Source organism: Hetaerina americana, unplaced genomic scaffold (assembly GCF_022747635.1).
Source record: "Hetaerina americana unplaced genomic scaffold, ioHetAmer1.1.p SCAF_82, whole genome shotgun sequence".
Lineage (NCBI taxonomy): Eukaryota > Metazoa > Arthropoda > Insecta > Odonata > Calopterygidae > Hetaerina > Hetaerina americana.
This window is the reverse complement of record NW_027287450.1, coordinates 1,090,001-1,112,109: the sequence shown is the minus strand read 5'-3', so window position 1 is coordinate 1,112,109 and position 22,109 is coordinate 1,090,001. Positions and strand designations below refer to the sequence as shown.

The 22,109-nt window shown below is 36.3% G+C and overlaps 1 protein-coding gene across 1 annotated transcript in view; it reads left to right on the top strand.

The window, feature by feature from the left end:
* mei-41 (meiotic 41) overlaps positions 1-22,109 on the top strand; it is a 78,751-nt gene that overhangs the window by 9,347 nt on the left and 47,295 nt on the right. The window contains exons 10-19 of the mRNA XM_071597238.1: positions 2,068-2,562; positions 9,270-9,441; positions 9,549-9,791; positions 10,016-10,132; positions 13,106-13,225; positions 14,650-14,900; positions 14,971-15,192; positions 15,275-15,446; positions 21,591-21,717; positions 21,802-21,929. Coding sequence (XP_071453339.1) covers positions 2,068-2,562; positions 9,270-9,441; positions 9,549-9,791; positions 10,016-10,132; positions 13,106-13,225; positions 14,650-14,900; positions 14,971-15,192; positions 15,275-15,446; positions 21,591-21,717; positions 21,802-21,929 — 2,047 coding nt within the window. The remainder of the gene's footprint in view (positions 1-2,067; positions 2,563-9,269; positions 9,442-9,548; positions 9,792-10,015; positions 10,133-13,105; positions 13,226-14,649; positions 14,901-14,970; positions 15,193-15,274; positions 15,447-21,590; positions 21,718-21,801; positions 21,930-22,109) is intronic.

Sequence of the window (22,109 nt, the reverse complement as noted above, 5' to 3'; positions counted from 1 at the left end):
ACTTGCCTTATGGAAAATCTTTTCAGGTGTCACTTTGTGGAGCTTCATCACTGAGACATATATTGCACTTTAACAGTTACAAATGTTTTATTTTCCAACCAGGATTTCAACTAATTGGTAATATTATAATTTAGTTCTCACCTAGCTAATTAATTATTAGTTGAAAGAAATGGAAGGTTGCACTGATCTTTCATCCTTCTTGAAGAAGCCTTATGTGCACAGATGTATGCAAACGTAGATTATAATTATCACGGTAGAATATTTGGAATAGATAGAGGTAGTCGGCCAATGTCACCTTTTAGAAGTAGCGGAACTTTCTTTTGTTGTGGTGCCTACCACCCATAATGGTATGGGATATCACACTATATGGCAAACATTGTGTGTACCACTGGTGGGCACTCTATAAATAGTCCAATGCTACAACTTCCTCAGCCAATCTGTTGTGTTGAAGAGGGACAGGGCATTAGGTGCTGGAGATATTAGGGGTTTTTTATGGTGATTGCTGGGTTTAAATAGTTAGAAAACACTTTTACTCTCCTGTTAATTGGCCAAACAATGCTGTGAATAGGGACAGTGAATGGCATGTTTTCATTAAAAGTTGGAGGAAAAACTTCAAAATAAATTCAGGATGATGAATACATTTTAATTTTTGAAATTCTATCATTTGTAAAAGGATAGCATTCAAAAATGTCCTAAAGAAATAAAATTCTCCTCCATCAAGAACATGCACGGGTGAAAATTGTGGAGTGAAAGTTTGAGTTATTACAACATCCACCATAGTCACCAGATGGCCCGGGGACATTTACTTCAATTTCCAGACTAAAAAATATGGTTCGGCAGGATTCATGTTGAAGGAAGAGGTTATCACCAACAGAGATGCCTATTTAGAGGACCTCACGAAATCCTACATTTTGGATGGCTTAAAATAGTTGGAGGAATGCTAGGAAAAGTGTATGGAACTTAAAGGAGACTATACAAAAAAACAAAAATAAAATACCAAAATAATTCGTTTTTTTCCCCCCTAGGACTTATTGAAAGACCCATGTAACTTTGACTTAATTGTACTGCATTTTGAGTTAAGTTCCTTTGGAATAGTAAGGTTTTACTATAGATTGATTTATTCGTAATAAAAAGATGCAAATAAATTCTTGACAAGGAACTGCTGTTAGCATTAAAGTTGAAATAACTGCTACTTTTTATTCTGTTATTTCACCCTCTAGAGTGACCTCTCCTGATAGTGCATTGAAAAAGTGACAGAGAGGAGATTCACATTTTCAATTTGGATAACACATTATGCTGTGTAATCTCAGGGGCCGTCTTGTGTTTTTTTAACCCTTGCATTAGAGAAAATGTGTTTGGTGTTATCAAGAACAGCACCCAATAATGGAAAAGTAAAGTACTAGTATGTCATGGCACCTGTGTAATATACAATTCTTTTGGCAAGCATATATTTTGATCAATTCTTACCATCATCACCCCCTATATACCATGGCTGTAATTCTGGAATTAGCTCAACTAATCATGGTAGTTGGTTTACTCTAGGTTTGACTCATTGTACCCCAGTTTTCAGGTGAACTTGGGTATTGACACAAAATGATTAATTTAATAATCTGATGGATGTTTAGAATACTGTTATGTACTTCTTGCAAAATAAACTGTTCAAGTGTTACATGGACCTTAACTTTGAGAAAATATTTTGTGTCCTTATGTTTTTTAATAAATAACTGATTGTAGCACTTTTCCGCTAGATAAAATTTTTATATTACGCCCGGGTTTTGATGTATTATATCATCAGACCTGATGATGATGTAATACATCGAAACCCGGGCGTAAAATTAAAAAACTTTTATCAAGTGGAAAAGTAATACGATCAGTTATTCATTACGTTCAACTTCCACCACATCACGCCTGAAGCTACTCAATTTTTTCTCATGTTTTTCTTATAATTCTGAGAAATTTAATTTTGGTGACATAAATTTATTTAATATGTCTGCGTGATCTTTTAAAGATTTTATGTTGATATCAAGAGCATAACTGAATTAACGATTGTTCTTTTCTTGATTTAAGGGTTTCTGAGTCTCCAGTTGGGGAAACTGGATTGTTCTGCAAGGTGTGCAACAGTGGCAAAATAAATGTTGCAAACAAAAAAATGTTTGAAGGATTTAGCAAGATAATTAAGGATTTGCTGGTTAAAGTTGAATGTGATGACACATTGGTGAAGTTAGATATAATTCAAGCCATACCAGCACTGACCAATCATCTGGATGTTATCAGTGAACCTGATGTGGTGATGCAGATACTAGCGCTTCTAAAGGATCCTGTTTATGAAGTGAGACTTCAGATGTCAAGAAATATTAATTTCTTAGTCTTTCCTCAGTGCCTGTCACCAGTCATCACTTCAGAGAGAAGCCTTGAGCATTGGCTTAGCATAAAGCAGCGTGCCATGATAAAATGGTTTAATGATATTTACAGTACCATTTTTGACATATTGAAATTCTCTTTATTGAAGCCAAGAAGAGAATTCCAAGAAACAATGCTACTGGCTGTAAGAAATATTGGCAGGTACTATTGTCTTAAACTTTGCAGATATTAAGGTCCTAACAGAATCTTGAAAAAAATTCAGTATATTCATGCATGCTGTGTAGTGTTTTATCTAATTTAATGTTTATTCATTTTGAACCTATTAACACATGTAGATTAAAACTTAATTAAAACATTTCCTAACTTCGATCTTCCTGACACCTTTTAACTGAATGAATTGGTTTCTTTTCTTCACTTAAAATTTGAGTCTATTCTAACATTTTGTTAAAGAATGCAGCCAGGTCGTTTGTTAAAATTTTCCAGTGGCTTTCCCTGTGCCAATTTTGGTTTCCCAGGATGATCTAATGCCCGAAAAATCACATAGCTTGGGTGGAGCTGCAGGTGCCCAGACAAGCTGGCCCAGGAATCGAACCCAGGCCTTCCAGTCAGTAGTCCAACAGTCTACCCCCTGGACTACCGTGACCTGTATAAATATATATACACACACTCACATACATATACACACAACCATGCACACACCCGCACAGTTTAGAAACGTGAATCATTTTCATCTCTTCTTCTGTTGTGGAATAAACCAGCCCAGGATTTATAAAGCTCTCTATAGACTCTTTTTGCTGATGCTTCAAAATTTTGTGCAAATAAGACAGCATTATCATTAAATAAATTGGTAGTGTGCATAGCCACTGCCTCATTGGAATGATACTTCTCAATGCATGATGCAAAAGTGGCCCATGCTTTTCCATGACATTGACATGTTCAACCTTCTTTTCTGGACTTAAATCTTCTTGAAAGCTTGTGAAGTATTTGAATGGTAAACAAGCAGGGCTTTAATTTACAAATCACCACTTGCATTGGCACAATATGGCAACATGAGACGGTCTGTCATTGGGTTATAGCCACAATGCATTCACCTCGGTGGTTATATAGGTTCACTTATTTTTCCAGAAGAGACACATCTTGTCACAATCAAAAACCTGTTGCGGTAGGTAACCATCAGAATTTACAAGTTTCTTAAAGTCACCAATGAAGTTCTCTGCTGCCTTTCATTCGGAGCTTGCTGCTTCACTGTGCCTCACAATACTGTAGTTGCTGGTTCTTCTCTTAAACCTCTTGAATCAGCCATAGCTCCCTTCAAATAGTTTTTTTGCCATTAATGATCCTGGTTTCTTAATGAGGTCGGCAACAATCACTTCCACCTTCTCACAAATGATATTGTCGTTAATAATGTTGCATTGCAATTGCTTTTCATTTATTCATGTGTTAATAACCTTTCAACATCTTTGAAAATATGTTGCATTGATGTTCATGTCACTTCCTTTGAAGCATTTATCTCTTCAATTTTGTCCTTTTTCTGGAGGGTGGTGCAAATCGATGATGATGTATGTGTGTGCAAAATCAACCACAATCGCATCTTGTTCTCACTTTGCTATGATTTTACTTTTCATTTCTACTTTTATGTTCATTCTCTTCTCTCATTGCCTTATTGCATCTTCTTGCTTTGGGACTTTTTAAAAACTATGACAAAATATTATTAAACTTTGCACAGCAAAACACAAATAATATATCTGAACGCAAGTTTGGTAAGGTTTGTGATCACTTGCAACTCTAAATCCTACCAATCCATCCTTTTCTTGACGTCACTCATCAAATGGGTGACTTCAAGGAAAGTATTTTTGCATGTTCTGTGTATTTTTAGCTATGCAAGGTGCTTGATAAGCGAGTTTCCACTGTATTAGAAAAAATGATGAAGAGTATGGTCATGTGGGGCACTAACAGGATTAATTAAATGACATTTTGGACAAAAATAACCATATATTTCCATTTAAATCTTTTTAATTCAAAAACTATTTTTATAACACATTGTCATTATAAGTTGTAATTGGAAATTAATTAGCATTAAATTAGAATGCATACAGAGTTATTTTGATCCGATAATCATAACTTCTACCTAGCGAGAGCAACTTCCTTGGATCTCATTGTGTTGATGATGTATAAGTCAGGTGGAGAAATTTGCATCTACTATCCGCAGTGTCATTTCAGCCATTTAACTGTTTGTCATTTTGGTAGGCACAATAAACTTAATGTGAAATACAAGTAACTATGAGAGTAGGTAGCATATTTTAGACAATAATTGTATTTCAAGTGTTTGTTTAACCCTATCAAGCATTATCCTACCGTTTATTACTTTACATGACTTTGATAAACTACCAAATTACATTAGTGCTGTAATTTTGATATGAGCACAAGTTATTCAGTGTTACACTTGTAAGAGGTACCTTAAACGTTGTTTCTTGGTGGCTCCTTTGACCTCCCCGTTAACTAATTCCAAAGAAACTGCGGGAGATGCCGCAACAGTAACTTTTAACGGAGTCATCCGCTAATGTGCATTTTAATGCAACAATTTCAGAGCGTAAAAATCATTCGCCTTGACTGGGACTCGAACCCAGATCCCTCAATATCCGGTCGAGTGCTTTAGCCACTTAAGCTACCGAGGCGTCCTCTTAAACTCTGAAATTTTGGGGCTTTTAAAGGAACTAGATGATATGACGAAATACCGTACATACAATGTCACATGCATTCGTAGTCGTGCGCGAGGCGCCACTGTCCACGAGGTTAAAAGCCAACTTTAAACACGTATGGTGTTTTCCCTTTGACAAATTCCAAAGAAACTGCGGGAGATGCCGCAACAGTAACTTTTAACGGAGTCATCCGCTAATGTGCATTTTAATGCAACAATTTCAGAGCGTAAAAATCATTCGCCTTGACTGGGACTCGAACCCAGATCCCTCAATATCCGGTCGAGTGCTTTAGCCACTTAAGCTACCGAGGCGTCCTCTTAAACTCTGAAATTTTGGGGCTTTTAAAGGAACTAGATGATATGACGAAATACCATACATACAATGTCACATGCATTTGTAGTCGTGCGCGAGGCGCCACTGTCCACGAGGTTAAAAGCCAACTTTAAACACGTATGGTGTTTTCCCTTTGACAAATTCCAAAGAAACTGCGGGAGATGCCGCAACAGTAACTTTTAATGGAGTCATCCGCTAATGTGCATTTTAATGCAACAATTTCAGAGCGTAAAAAGGCGAATGATTTTTACGCTCTGAAATTGTTGCATTAAAATGCACATTAGCGGATGACTCCGTTAAAAGTTACTGTTGCGGCATCTCCCGCAGTTTCTTTGGAATTTGTCAAAGGGAAAACACCATACGTGTTTAAAGTTGGCTTTTAACCTCGTGGACAGTGGCGCCTCGCGCACGACTACGAATGCATGTGACATTGTATGTACGGTATTTCGTCATATCATCTAGTTCCTTTAAAAGCCCCAAAATTTCAGAGTTTAAGAGGACGCCTCGGTAGCTTAAGTGGCTAAAGCACTCGACCGGATATTGAGGGATCTGGGTTCGAGTCCCAGTCAAGGCGAATGATTTTTACGCTCTGAAATTGTTGCATTAAAATGCACATTAGCGGATGACTCCGTTAAAAGATACTGTTGCGGCATCTCCCGCAGTTTCTTTGGAATTTGTCAAAGGGAAAACACCATACGTGTTTAAAGTTGGCTTTTAACCTCGTGGACAGTGGCGCCTCGCGCACGACTACGAATGCATGTGACATTGTATGTACGGTATTTCGTCATATCATCTAGTTCCTTTAAAAGCCCCAAAATTTCAGAGTTTAAGAGGACGCCTCGGTAGCTTAAGTGGCTAAAGCACTCGACCGGATATTGAGGGATCTGGGTTCGAGTCCCAGTCAAGGCGAATGATTTTTACGCTCTGAAATTGTTGCATTAAAATGCACATTAGCGGATGACTCCGTTAAAAGTTACTGTTGCGGCATCTCCCGCAGTTTCTTTGGAATTTGTCAAAGGGAAAACACCATACGTGTTTAAAGTTGGCTTTTAACCTCGTGGACAGTGGCGCCTCGCGCACGACTACGAATGCATGTGACATTGTATGTACGGTATTTCGTCATATCATCTAGTTCCTTTAAAAGCCCCAAAATTTCAGAGTTTAAGAGGACGCCTCGGTAGCTTAAGTGGCTAAAGCACTCGACCGGATATTGAGGGATCTGGGTTCGAGTCCCAGTCAAGGCGAATGATTTTTACGCTCTGAAATTGTTGCATTCCCCGTTAACTGTTAACCTCACTTGATGTTGGCCTATAGAAGCTTAGACTCTAAACCATCTTAGTTTGTAGATTTTATTTTTGGTGGATGATGTGGTTATTTTGATGATTTTGCAGGTTTTAATTCAAAAATGAAAAATGGACAGAACTTTGTGAGACAGCTGTCTGATAAAATGTGTGCAGTATATTGAAGTGGTTTGTGTATATTCTTGGAGTCACAAAAAGAATTGGAAACATTTGATTGTCATTATTTTGAGTAATATTTATCATAACAAAATCTCAATTATAGTCTGTAGAAAATCATGGCATATGCCAAAATAATATCTTCTGCTAGATGATCTATACATTGAGCTCAACCTTTGAGTCGTATGAACTGTGGTCCAAACCAGACCTCACAAACAGTGGGCGTATTCTTTTTTGTGATGAAAATTGAAATTGACCTACTAAAATATTCTCACCAAACTCCTTTCTCATAATTTCTATGAATACAAAAATTTGTTCTCTGTTTTTACCTAGAATCTTAAGTAAGTGTACTGGAATGTTGTCGATTAGAAATGCATGTTTGAGGTCCCCTGGCACATATCGACAACTTCCTGAACGTTCTGTGTCAGTGTGCACGGGATTGGCTTTCTACTCCTGAAATGACTCAAAAACTATTAATCTGAACAGCATCAAATTTTGTGTCCAATATATTCATTAACAGATGATTAGATTTTGCCCAAAATTAATGCACTGGAAGTGACTGTTTTGGGCTTTTTTAAACATGTGACTGTGAAAATATGAGGCAACTCTAAAAAGTGTTTTAACCTAGTGGGACTCAGAGAAATCTTATTTGAAACTGATACTTATTTCTATGAACCATCACTTAATTTTTCTGAGTAAAACATGAAGGATTGAGTTGTATTACCATTATTATCATGGAAATTGAACCATTGTGTGGGTAGAAGTTTGAGGGTTTTGTTTCATATTTATCAAAAGTTATTTATTTAATTTATAAAATGCCATTCATGTTTGGATTTTAGTGATTTTTTGGGCCTTTTGAATGTGTCTCCTTTAGGCATCCCATGATTACTCACGACTCATTCTCCTTTCTATGGTGAATGTGGACTCCGTCATTTTGGCAGAGGAAAGATTACTAAAAAGCTATTTATTTAAGAATAAACTCTTAAGGATGATGACTTACATACTATTCCTTCAATTGGAGGAATTGCAGGGGCCCAAAAAAAACGTTGAATAGACCCGATTATGCAATATGTTACCACCGTAACTTATTAAATGCTGTTCTTATGGTGGAGAAAATATATGATGGCAATCTCAGACTTCTCCAGTAATCGTAGACTAAATGTATCTCTTTGTCTATGCTTGTTTAAATTTTTATATCCACACTCACTGGCCTAACAGTAGAAGAATTGTGTGTCTTCTTTCCACCTTCAATGAATTCCAAAGAAACTGCGGGAGATGCCGCAACAGTAACTTTTAACAGAGTCATCCGCTAATGTGCATTTCAATGCAACAATTTCAAAGTGTAAAAATTATTCACAAATTCATTCATTTATCAAATCCCAGTCTAGTCGAAAGATTTTTACACTGTGAAATTGTAGCATTGAAGAGACCTTCCATGAATATTTTTGGGTTCCAGTGATAACTCTCTTGTCACATGGTTAGTATAATTTTTCCATTTGATATCTTCTGATACGATTATCTTACTTTATATAACTATTCAACATTTTTGTCTCTCCATATCTTCACATTTCCTCCATTGCAATGTGAAACCTAAAGAGCTTGGCCAAAAGAGCTTGTTTCACATTGTAATGTATTTTGAACATTTTTCTCTCTAATTCCATGTTTACATCCTTTTATTTACTTCCCTCTTCGATCCTAATTATATCTCCTTTGAAAATGGTTCAAAGGCTCTTGGAGCATGTAGATTGAGAGGACTGCAATCTTCTGGTTTTCATGATGTGAAACGCATGTTGAAGCTCTAGTTTTCACGGTGTTTGACAGCAGTTTCATCAACATTACATCAGAGAGCAGCAACAATTCTAATTACATTGTCACTTTGACATGAAGACGCCAGCTGTTGGTGAAACTGTTGTCAGCAGATAGCAACAATTGTAGTGGAACCTGAAAGCATGCAGCTGTCACTCTATCTCCCTTTATCCATGGCTTCCTAAACCTCTTAGTGACCACTCCTCCTATTCCATCCTGTGGACACGCTTGCTTTCCTATTTTAAAGTTCTGCCCGCATTGCCTTTTCAGTTCCAACTTCACTTGGCTTGGCTTTGGCTTGTATACCTCATGGAATTCCTCACATTTTTTCTCGTTGATGGTTTTGCGTTCTACTTTCACACCCCTTCACTCCTCTAATCCTTTAGAATTGTAAATCGTTTTCATAACTACTAAAAATCATCTGATTCTGCCTCTGTTGTCAGGAAGGTACAAGAGTGTAACATAGTGTAATCTTACTGGCGCTGTACTCCCCCACCTGGCATTTTCCATGTGTGATTACTCGTATGATTTTGCTTGAATGTAATATTTATCTTGTTGAGTTTATTTACATCTCTATCTGCTTGTAGCAATAAATTGTTTGTTTCTTTTCTAGTATTAAATGGAACTATGCTGTACTTCCAATTCTGAAACTTCTAGTGATATTTCTAATCCATCCATCATCATTAATTGCTGAGGCAATCCCAGCATGTTTTCTTGAATTTTGCAAAAAGAACAAACAAGGTCCTGCTCAACTGTTTGAAAAGTTTAGAGTAGAAGTATGCAAGGTAAGTTATTATCTATGAATTTGTATCCACTGGTTTTATTTAATAGCTCAAGTTTTACAATTTAATTATGTGTAGAAACTATGATAAGTTACGTGTATTACTTTCAGGTCATATCTTGCGTAACAGTGGTCTCAATGTCAAAAAAGAATTTTCGGTTTTCATCTGTAATCAGAAAGGTAGCATGCCTGTTTGGATTAGGAAATGCGTATGACCTTTTGCATGGGAACATAGAGCATATATTACCTCCCCTCATTCCTTGGATATCAAAAAGTAAGAAGGTTTCCATTATATCTGAAATATCATTCTTTCTGATGATAAACAATAATCAGCTCCTGACCAAGCAGTTTAGGGTATGTATACTCTCAAATACGATTCTTTTAATGCAGTATTTTTCTTTAGTTGTGAGTGAGTTTAATTCAATCCAAATTTTTATCTTTAACTTTCCATGAAACATTTCTTGTGCATTTAGATCAAAGCATTAACTCTAATGCATGCCTCTGTTGTGTCATTTATGTTGGTTTTTAGTTTCTAAGTTGTTTCACCATTCTTACTCTACTTGTTCCTATTTTTTCAGTTTATATATCCCTATCTCTACTTAAATGAAGATTATGGGACATTCCAAGAATGCATTAAATTCATCGGAGAAGTTGGTTCCCTCAATTTACCTATGATTAGGGAGGCATATTCTGAGGTTAGTGTTGAAGATTTTATTACGTACAGATTGCAAAGTACATGTTCTACCATTGTTAAATCTAAACAGCTCAATACTAACGCCAAGTGACTGTTATGAGTGCTGTTCAATAAAAGTAATAATGATCATCATCATTTGTTGTCTGCGAGGCAGGTCCTAACAGCTCCTCGAAAGTTTCCTATTTTGTTTCTGTTCTCTTCATATCCACATAGCCTTTCCCCTTCACAATGTCCACCCAGAAAATGATAAAACTAGCCTTCATGCAGCAGCGCATCTGACACATCCTAATTTTTCAGGTCAGAATTTACGAATAATACTTGAATCAGACTTAAAAGATTAAATTATTTTGGATTTAACACTTAATACAAGCAAAATTGAATTGTTACATAAATAAATTAGTGGCTACATGTTTGAGGGTAGGCTGATAAGCAACGCACACATGCTTACAGACCACAAGCAAAAACAAATAGCAAGATCAAGCAAAAAGTACATTCAAGTATAATTCTTATGTTTCAAAATCATATATTTAATTTTCAGCATAGTCACCATTAAGGCTAACACATTTCTCCCAACGTGTAACAAGTTTTTTCATTCCATCACTGAAAAACTCTTCTCAAATCTGGGATGTGACAGCTGCCTTCACCTTGTCATCATCTGAGGTGTAATAATTACCCTTGAGTTGAGGAAAAACAATTGTAAGGTGCAAGATCGGGGGAATTAGGAGGGTGTGGAATCTGTTCAAATTTCAGGTTTCACAGTCTCTTCAGTAGTGGGCGAGGTGTCTGGACAAGCATTGTCATGTTGCAAGATTATTGGCACCCGGCTGCCTTTAACACGACAAACTTCTTCCTTGCATATTCCAATATGGTTTGCAATACGCTTTTGAGTGATTTGCCAGTCATTTTGAATCAAATCTTCAATGAGTCTGCGATGTTTATCGTCTGTGGCAGTGAGTGGACATCTGTTGCATGTTTCATTGACAGTTATGGCTTTTCCAGGCTTGCAACCACGAAATTTTCCTACCCATCGATTTACAGTAGACCTATGAATAGCATCTTTACCATAAACAGCCTTTAAACGATAGTGAATCTCAGGAGGAGTCACTTATTCAGCAGTTAAAAATTCGATTACAGCACGCTGTTTAACTTGCGTTGACATAGCACTAGAACATGTCTACACATTACCACTTCTTGAAATACACTGGATGAATGAAACGACCTCAAACCTGCACATGAATGTTGAGGGGGAATATTACTTCCACATGCCACCAGGAGTGCTTCTGAAGGTCATTTTGTTTGTGGTCTACCAGCATGTGTGCATTAGTTTTCAGCCTACCCTCGTATATCAATGTTCGTTCTTCAGCAGAATCCTATAAATTCATCATCACTGGGCCTAGATGCCTTTCAGCTGCCCTGTTTCCACGTTCTGAAGCGTAATTGTTGAATTCAAGTTTAAAGGAAATACTGCATGATAATCTCATCTCCTAAGATCCCATGAGGTTATTATCATTTAGCTTTTTATGTGAACTCTAGTTTTTGTTGTTATTTTGATATTATTGACATTGTTGTTAAAAGCAACCATTTTATTATGCTTTAATGACACCCTCATAATTATTAAGGTTGAATAGCTGTAGACTCCTAGTTTATTTGGAGAGATCCAATGTGCCTATAAATGTTATAGCAGAGGGGCAATATCCCCATGAGCTCAATGTGTATTAGGTTTTGCGGCAACATCACATGTGAGATGAAACAAGCTTGCTGTATTGTGTACATTTACAATTTATTTGCGATTATTTTAGGAAGTACTTTCAACCAATTATTAAAACTCTATTGCTTACTACTGATTCAAAGGAGTGATATTAACAAATTTAGTAATAATGGCAGCCATTTCTATGTCTGATGCTGGAAAAAATACTTAATAGGAAGCATTTTTCCGGAAAATCGGCTTGAGCTAATAGGTCGAAGTTATACCTGTGTATTCCAGCCAGCTAAGATGCAGGCTGATCTTAGTGCCCATTTTGAACTAAAAAGGGTGTGTCTTATGGGCCGGGAAATAGGGTCATTTATTGTAAATACATTTAATTTTTGTTCTATTGATAGCTTAATGTATACTGTGTATGTGATACAAGTTTCAGAGATTTGTCTGCTGTATTGCATCAGTGGCAGCTGTTAGAAGCTGACACTTGGCTAGTTCACATGTGGCAATTATGGAGGAGGTAACCCAAAACACTGTCTCAAAAATTATAATTCACCTGAAAACATCCTCAGCTGAGGCATATGCAATTTTACAGAAGGCTTATAGAGTATTCTTCCCTCTAGCAGAGCTAGAGCATGGTTTGAAGTTTTTTAAGAGGAGAGACTAATCAATTTCAAACCAAACCCTTTAAGTAGTTACGTGGCAATGTTGTCTATCCCCACACCCTTATTTGATTTCAGTTTCCTGAATGCCCTTTCTATTTCACTATTGAGCAAGCCTGAGTAAACCTAAGCTAACCTGATCCACATCGTAATCTTTGTCTTTCTTTCTAATTATCTCGAATGTGACCTACGGTTTCCTTATTCTTTTCATATTTACCATTCCTGTAGTTTGTTTGGAGTAATTCAGCACCCCTTTTTTAATAAGTTCCCAATTTAAAAAATGCGAAGGTATATGTGTGTATATTTTTTCATTTATATACAGATATTATCTATGTATATACATTCTACACGTGTGTTTATGTGAAAACTTAAATTAAACACAAATTCATGTATTATATATACATGTTTGTCTCCTTTTCTTATATGTCCAACTTAGGTGGACATATAAGAAAAGGAGACGAGCATTGTTTGTATTTTCATTGCCTAATTTTTGGGAAAAACAATTGAAAGTTAGCTGTGTTCTCAGACTACTGTATAAAGGTACCCTTCTCTATGATATTTCAATTGATATGATTTGGTTTACTACATTATACCATAATTACCTTCTTTCCAACAGTCAGTGCAAAATCTGCTAATTTTGGACCTCCATTTTAAACCAAAAAAGGTTATGTGTGGTCTTGTGGAATTTATGAAAGACAAAAGTTCATTGCATTGTGGGATCAACACAGAATCTGTGGTAAGTTTGTTTTTATTATTGTATAGATGGCTTTAAGATTAAAAATCACTGCTAGCTAATAGAGCTGAAAACCCTGTTGCTTAAAAAGGGAAAAATAGAACCTAATTATCTGTCTACCAGAAATGATAGCTAAGAGTTTGGATTGTCACAGTATCCACCAATCTATATCATCATATCAATTAATGTCTATGGACAACCAACTAGGCTGAAAATTTCCAACAAAAATACTGAGGTACTCAAATACAACATCCATTTAATGAGCAGATAAAAGTTTATCTTATTTATGTAATTAGAAATATTGAATTATTTTCAGTCAGGTAAATAATGGCCTGTCTTTAAAATATATTGCTGAAACAACCAAATGTCTAAAGGCTATCCGACCTGCGTTCATATCTCCGCATTGGTGCTAATCTTCGTCATCCGGGCCATGGCATCCTTCGAATCAATCCCCATTTGATTGAACCACATGCTCCCAGCGGTGCTTCCACATCTTAAAGCTGTCCTTGAATGCAGATTTTGGAATGGCCTTCAGCTCATGCATCACATTACTCTGAATCGTCTGGAACCGCTTTCCTTAGAGTGTCATTTCAAGTTTGGGAACATCCAAAAGTCACAGGGAGCTATGTCGGGACTATACGGAGGCTGGTTACGCTGTACAATCTTGTGTTTTGCCAAAAATTGCTGCACAACGTTTGATGGATACGCTGGTACGTTATCGTGGTGAAAAAGCCAGTCACCGCTTGACCAGAGACGTGGTCATTTTCTTCTCATGACATCACGCAATCTATTCAGAACTTGAACGTAATATTCTTTGTTGATCGTCTGACCTCTTGGAGCAAATTCGTAGTGCACAACACCCTCACAATTAAACAAATAGTTTAAAAAAACGCGGGTTGGGTTCTTTTCGGACGCGCCTCGTATATTCACCATTTCATTCTCTTTTCTAATAGTATGATTTCAAAAGACGTGATTCTTTCACAGGTCAATGGTCACAGGCTAATGGTTGCTTGTTGTCTTCAAAGAACATAATTATTGTCCGATGTAGGGGTTTTCTGTATAGACAAAAGACAAACCTGTGCTTTTTCTACTTGAGAAGTGCAGCTATGGATGTATGATTTTGGTTAAAGAGTATGTTATTAGGTACTGTGAAATTCATATCTAGGGCCTGTTGGGACACTATTAATTTTTATGAAATACTGGTAAAATGTTTTCCCATGTTTTAGTTTGGAAGTATATAAAATCTAGTTAAGAGAGGAAACTTTCTCAAATCACCAAAACTACCTAACTTATAATGATTTGACTGCAGTCACAATTGCTAAATATTCTATAGACTTTTTCCTACGTAATCTTTTTTTTTAGATATTTTGTGCTTGGAGAAATGAGTTATTTTCAAATATTAAGTTTTATGTATTTTTCATTTCTAGGCCGACTTCCTTCAGCCAAGAATTTTGGGCATACTACTTTTCGTAGATTCCCTCCTTCGATCATCATCCTCATGTCAGAGCATAAAGCAGAAAGCTTTGACTTGCCTGCCTGAGTTGATCAAGCTAATGGGGCCACGCCGATTGACTTCCATTAAACTTAAATTGTTGACTACACTGAAAACCTGTTTAAGGATTACTGATGGACATTTTCCATATCTTACTTGCATTGCTTGGGAGGCCTTTGTTCATAAGTGAGACTCATCCATTAAATGCTGTTTTAATGTATAATTTACTCTCTGTAATTCATAAATATTTTTACAGTGTGGAGCTGATTTCACTGGGAAATATGCTGTCACAAATTTTCATTTCATTGCTACCACTCATGCATAAATTTCCCGAAAAGATAGTTGCCATTTTCAGATACATGGTTGTTCAAAATGAGGACATTTTGGGTCCGTATCTTCATGACCTATATTTTGTACCTAACCACAAAGAAATGAGTGATGTTTATAATATAATTCAAAATCATATTGATAGTTTCTGGTGAGTTTCATTTCCTTGTAATTACTATTGATTTTGGTGATTATATCATATGAACTGTTCTGTAATAAAGCTGCAATTTTAGGCCCAAGGATTTCAGAGGAAGTTTGGCACTGCTACTCAAGTATATCACTCATGATCATGTCGATGTGAAAGTAAGTGGGTTGAAGAAATTGAGACAATATGTGAAAGAGCATCAGAGTGAATTGAAAGATTTTGTTTTGAATTTTGGAAATGAAGATACTATTATAACAGACGTAAGTAACAGTTTCCCTTTGATTTCTCACCATATTTTTACCCAGGTAACATATTATGAGGTTATCTGCTATGATGTAGATGTGATTGATTTCCTTTGACCTAACACATAGCACAGAATTCAACATCATGCACCAAAGAGTTGCTAACTGGAACCGCCAAGTGAGCATTTTATTCAGGAAAAACTCTGCTTTTCCAGAAATTTTAATAGTCTACTTATAGTATGAGGAGAAAGGAGGAAGTTTGAAGAGAAGTCAAATAGCCGAGAAATGGGAAGAAAGAGTAAAGTGGAATGAAATGAAACAGGGAAGAGTAGAAGTGGTGGTTAAAGTCCTGGGTAGGAAGAAACTTGAAGCTCGGCAACCTTGGATGACAGAAGAAATTTTAAACCTAATTGAGAAGAGAAATAATCAAAGAGCAAAGAAGTATATGGGAGAATAGAGGAGAGTAAAGAATAAGATAAGCGACAAATTAAGAGAAAAAAAGGAGAGGTGGACCAAACTATGGGTGAAGGAAATAGAAGAACATATTCAAGCAGAAAAACAAGATGTAACCTATCGGAAAATCAAAGCTCTACGTTATCAACCGAGAATAAGGTCCACAGTGATTAATAATAAAGAGGGATGGTTGTTAGTGGATAAGAAGAAGTGTGTGAAGGATGGAAAGAATACATGAAGGAGGTATAGCATGGTGAAGAAATAGCTTTGAGAGAAAATAATATTGAAAGTAGAGAAAAACAGGACCAAAAAGTGGGCCCCCAATCACATAGAAGGAATTTTAGCTTGCCCTACAAAACCTAAGTGCTGGAAAAACGAGTGTGGATAACTTACCAGCTGAGATATTAAAAATCTTGGAAATCAACTGAAAGAAAGACTTTAAAATAGTTTATGAATGTTATGAAAATGGGGAGATACCCGAAGACTTTGTTAAAATCAAAACTACTATGTTACCAAAAGCAGGGAAAGCAATTGAATGCATGAACTACAGAACAATTGCTATTTTGTCAAATGCTTCCAAGGTTCTTTTATGTACAATAGGGAACAGAATCAAAAAGAAGTGGAGTAAAATGTTGGAGAAGATCAATTTGGCTTTGGGAAGGAACGAGTTACGCTATACTGGCACTGTGCTTGATCCTAGAGAGAAGGCTAGAAATGAACGGGAAAGTTGTCCTTACCTTCATTGATTTGAAAAAAAGCCTTCAGCACTGTAGATTGGAAACTTATGTTTGAAACCATGGGGAGAAGAGGAATAGACTACAAAGCTAGGAAGCTTATATTTCAACTCTACCAGAACCAAAGCACTTTAATAAAAGTGAAGGGATGTGAGAAAGAAGCAAAGATTAGAAAAGGAGTATGACAAGGATGTTTACTTTCGCCATATCTATTTGACAAATATCTCTAAGAGGCTATAGAGACAATGAAGGGGAAAACAAATGATATAAAGATAAATGGAAGAAAGGTGTACTTTGGTATTAGATTTCCCGAAAGGTATTAGATTTGCAAATTTTATTGTGATCCTGGCAGAATCAGCCAAAAGTATGAATAGAATGCTCCAAACTCTGTCCTAAGCTTTAAAAAAATGGATACTGAAAATAAATATGAAGAAAACCCAAGCTATGATAGTTTCTAGAAACAGGACAGAACCCCATGTAAATTTAATGATTGGGGAATCAATGATAAGCCAAGTAGAAGAGTTCTGCTACATTGGGAGTATAATTACAAGAGACAACAGATGCACCTCTGCAGTGAAAAGGATAGCCATGGCAAAGGAGACACATGAAAATAAAGAGAATCTTTTAGGAAACAAACGCATGAAATTAGAAATCAGAAAATCCTTTGTAAAAACGTTTATTTGGAGTACATTTTTATATGGATGCAAACCTTGGACATCGGGAAAAAGGGAAAAGGCTCTGTTGGACACAATGGAAATATGGATTTGGAGAAGAATAACAAGAACAAGATGGACGGACAAGAAAAGCAACAAAAAAGTATTGAGAGAAATTTAAGAGGAAAGGAATCTAATAAAAGAGATGGAGGAAAGGAAAATTAACTTTGGTGGAAATGTTCTCAGAAATAACTTCCTGGAAAATGTAATGGGATAAAACAGCAATAATAAAAAAAGGAAGAGGAAGGCCCAGAAAGAAAGTTATAGATGATATAAAAAGTATTATGAGGGTAACAACGTACAATGAGCTGAAAAGAATGGCAATAGAGAGAGACCAATGGATGCAACGACAAGGCTCTGCCTTTAGAAGATTATTATTCAAGAATTAAGTTGCAATTAGGCAATTTTCCTTGTGGAAACAGTCAAGCTTGGTCAATGATCACACAATGAACTTCACAAACGTGGTTACCCAAAAAAGCTCCTACCAAATAAAATCCGCCGCTCCACCCAACCCTACACACCATAGAAAAACAACTTCATATTTTACGCCTGACTCAACCTTTGCACTACATACCAAGGAGCATTTCCAAGGATCCCGCTGACTGAAAACCTTTCTTAAATATTTTTATTATTATTTAAGAGTTACGTTGCAATTAGGCGATTTTCCTGGTGGCAACGGTCAAGCTTGGTCAATGATCACTCTTACAACGAAAAATACATACATACTCGCATTATAAAAACAGATGAGAGGCAAAATATTGTTACATATAATGACACTTCCACATCACATACAAAATGCTGTCCACATCACGTACAAACAATATTTTATTAACTACAATGAATTCCAAAGAAACTGCGGGAGATGCCGCAACAGTAACTTTTAACGGAGTCATCCGCTAATGTGCTTTTCAATGCAACAATTTCAGAGCGTAAAAATCATTCGCCTTTCGTCCCAGTCAAGGCGAATGATTTTTACGCTCTGAAATTGTTGCATTGAACTACAATGAAGTTTATCACCCAGTGGCTGCTTTACATTTATACCTAAAACTTCTAAAATTGGATGTAAAGGGCTCAAACAAACCTCCAGGTTGCTGGTTCCAATCAATAATAGTTCTATTTAAAAAAGAGTATTTTTTCTTATTTGTTTTTGCGTTCTTATTTTTATTTTGAAACTATGGTCATTTTTTTCCCTTAAAGTTAGGCTTTTCTATCCCTTGCCATAAATCTTCCCATGCTTCATCCTTTTTAAGAATTCTATACATCGCGCCTAACCTTCTCCTTTTCCTTCTGTTTTTCAAACTCTCCCATTTCAGTACATCTAACATTTCTGTGACTCTATCTGTTCTTTTGTGCCTTCTGAGTACATATCTTGCTGCCTTTCCATGAACATTTTCTATCTTTTGATATGTCCTACCTCATATGGATCTCATACTATGGACGAGTATTCTAGGATAGGGATAACCAGTACCTTATATGCTTTTTATTTTGTGGCTACACTACTTCCTTTAAAATTTCTCATTACCCAATGCAATACTTTAAATGCCTTTCGTGTCAAATTATCTACTTATACTCCCCACCCAAGATCCCTAGTTAAGTAAATGTCTAAATATTTGCATTGACTGGTACATCTGATTCTTTCTCCAAAGAGGGTGTAAATTTTCTTTTCTGCATTCTTTTTATTTGAAAAATGTATATGCTTACTCTTACTTATATTAATGCTCATATAATTATTTGTAACCCAGTCACCAAGGCGATTGATGTCATTTTGTAGTATTATGCGGTCATTTACATGCTCTATCCGTCTGTATATATTGCAGTCATCAGCAAAGAGTCTTATTTGGGAATGTAAATTGTTTGGTAGATTGTTTACGTAAATTAGGAAGATTAATGGCCCTAGAACACTGCCTTGTGGAACTCCTGCTAAAACGCTCGCCTCATTTGAAAATGTATCCCCCAATTTTACTTTTAGAGTTCTGCTTCTAAGAAAATTTTTTATCCATTGTTTTACCCTCAAGTCCAATGGTAACGAATCCTACTTTATCAATAATTTATCGTGAGGCATTCGGTCGAAAGCTGCCGAAAAATCAATGATTACTGCATCAACATCCTTTCCTTCATCTATTGCATCGCCGATATATTGGCTGAATCCCAAAAGCTGCTATTCACATGAGTATCCCACTCTAAACCCATGTTGGTGTTTGAATAGCCATCTATCTCTTGTCCACCATTCCCGAATGTAGTCAGCGATTCTTTTTTCCATTATTTTGCAAACAACTGAGGTTATGCTTACTGTTCTATAATTGTTGGCTATTGTTTTATCCTCTTTCTTGAAAATAGGTGTCATATTTGCTTTTTTCCAATCATTGGGCCAGGCATCATTATTTAAAGTTAATTTGAACTTTGACTCAGGTACAAAGCTTTTGCGGTATCACCCAGTTTTAGAATGTCAATTGATATATTATCTGGTCCTACTGACTTATTTTTCCTTATTGTCCTTATTTTTTTCCACAAAATATCCACCACGATAATACTGTTTGTCCAGGGCAGTGAGCTCTTTGGTGCTATAAAGTTCTCTTTCGTTTCTGAGCTATTTAGGCAAGCCTTATTTTCCTTTTCGTTTTCTATTTCCAGAAAAAAAACCATAAAGCAGGAGTTGAACATATTTGCTATTTCTATAGTGTCTGTTACAATGCCATTTTCCTTAGTTTTTAATATATTCACGCGTTCCTAGTTATCTTTCCTCGTTCTCATGTATCTATAAAATTTCTTTGCATTGTCTTTTGAAATTGCATTTATAAGAAATTTTTCCTTTGCCTTCTTCTTTTCCCTATTTAGATTCCGGACCAAGGTCCTGTAATGGTGTGACATTTCTTTACTTTCATTCTTTAATCTGTGTGCCTTTCTTACCACTCTCTTGAGTTTTTTTATGGTTTTGTTGTAGTACTCTGGATCTGTGTTCTGTTTCACAATTTTGATGGGAGCATACTTTGTTTTTTAAATATTCAGTTGTTCCCGGGTCAACCTTGTATACTTCATTTGCCCTACAAGAATTATTTCTTTGAACGTTTCCCATATTTTCTCCATAGTCGCTTCACTACCTGCCCATCCAGGAAACTTGTCCCTTATAAATTCCTGAAACCCTTCCCTATCTGCCCGGGTATATTGCCATATTTTCTTTTCATCCCCCATACCTCCTTTTGTTGATCTATACCAGTCCATTTGAACACACACTGCTGCGTGATCACTTATTCCCAGAAAGACATCCATACTAATGATAGAGTTTGGAGGTCTAACTAGAAAAATGTCGAGGATATTTTCTCCCCTAGTGGGCTTTTTTACTACCTGAGTAAACCCTTCGCCGTTAATGAGACGATATATCAGGTCTTATGTCTACCCGCCTCCCACTGTTTTGCCCCCCCACCCTATTTCTGGAAGGTTTAAATCCCCAGCTATGATGATATAATCTTGGGGGTTTTCAGAACAATAGTCAGCAAGGATCTCCTACGAGTGCATACCTTTGCTTGGACTTTTATACAGAGCAATTATTTTTAACCATTTGCTACTTTCTGCTTCACGTATCCTGACACACATCATCTCACAGTTACTTTGTTGCCAATCTAAAAAGCTCATTATGTTGCTACAAACACAAATAAATACTCCTTGGCCCCTCCCACCTCAATCCCTTTGATAGACGTTGTAATTTGACAGAAAAATTTCGGCCAATTTAATGCTATCGTTAAGCCAAGATTCTGTGCCAATTATGATGTTGGGATTACACGCATCACATTACAGTCTCAAATTCCCTAGATTTGTTGAGGATGATAAAGATGATTATGTAAAATAACTGCAGTGGAGAATAATTGAGGCTTGTACTTATTTAATAGAAAATGAGACGGTAATTGTATTTGATTAAAAGTTATTCACAACTTTTTCAATGGGGTGATCGGTTGTTCTCCCCCACTGCAAAATTGTCTTTTGGTGCGAGTAACCTGTGGCATACAGATATAGTTTTTAATTAATTGAAAATGATGAAAGTAATTGATACTATGGTTAATGTAGCCATTTATCTTTGCTGATCAATTCTTGCTCTATAGCTAATCAAACCTCAGTTTTACTGATACTGAAAAAAATCCCTGATAAAAGACTTCTGAATATTTTGGTCAAGGATTTAAAATGGTGGGCCATGAATTGGAATACTGCCCTGTGGAAAGTGTTTGCTGTAATAAATGGTTTATAGTTTCAAATGAAGTTTTATTTTTCAGTTGATAGAAAGTCTCATCATGGGATGCCGGGATACAGATTCTCGTGTGCGAATTGCGTGTGGGGAGTGCTTTGGGGAGATTGGAGCCATAGATGCGGCTCGTTTACCCCGTAGCGTTCATCAGAAAGGTAATCATCAAATTGGTATTCATTTTACATTAAAAGTGTTAGCATTATAATGTTGAGCTTTTTTTCACATTTTTTTTCCTTCAGAGGAAAAGGTTTTCATTCTTGATATTCGTGATGAAGAATTTGCTGTTTCTGCCTTGAGTCAATTCACAAAAGCCTTTATGTCAGCAAGGGATACTGTTGATATGGACCGTTTTGCCCTAGCCATTCAGGTTGGTACTGATTTTTGTTAATTATTATAAAAATCTGGGTAACTACATTATTAACCTGTTGAATTGGTGTTGAGATAGAGAACATTATTCAACAATGTGATTGTGTGCTTTGCAAGTAATTGTCCTTGTCAAATGATCCTTTGAGGTTGTTTTGAAGATACTATGGGTGAACAAAATATG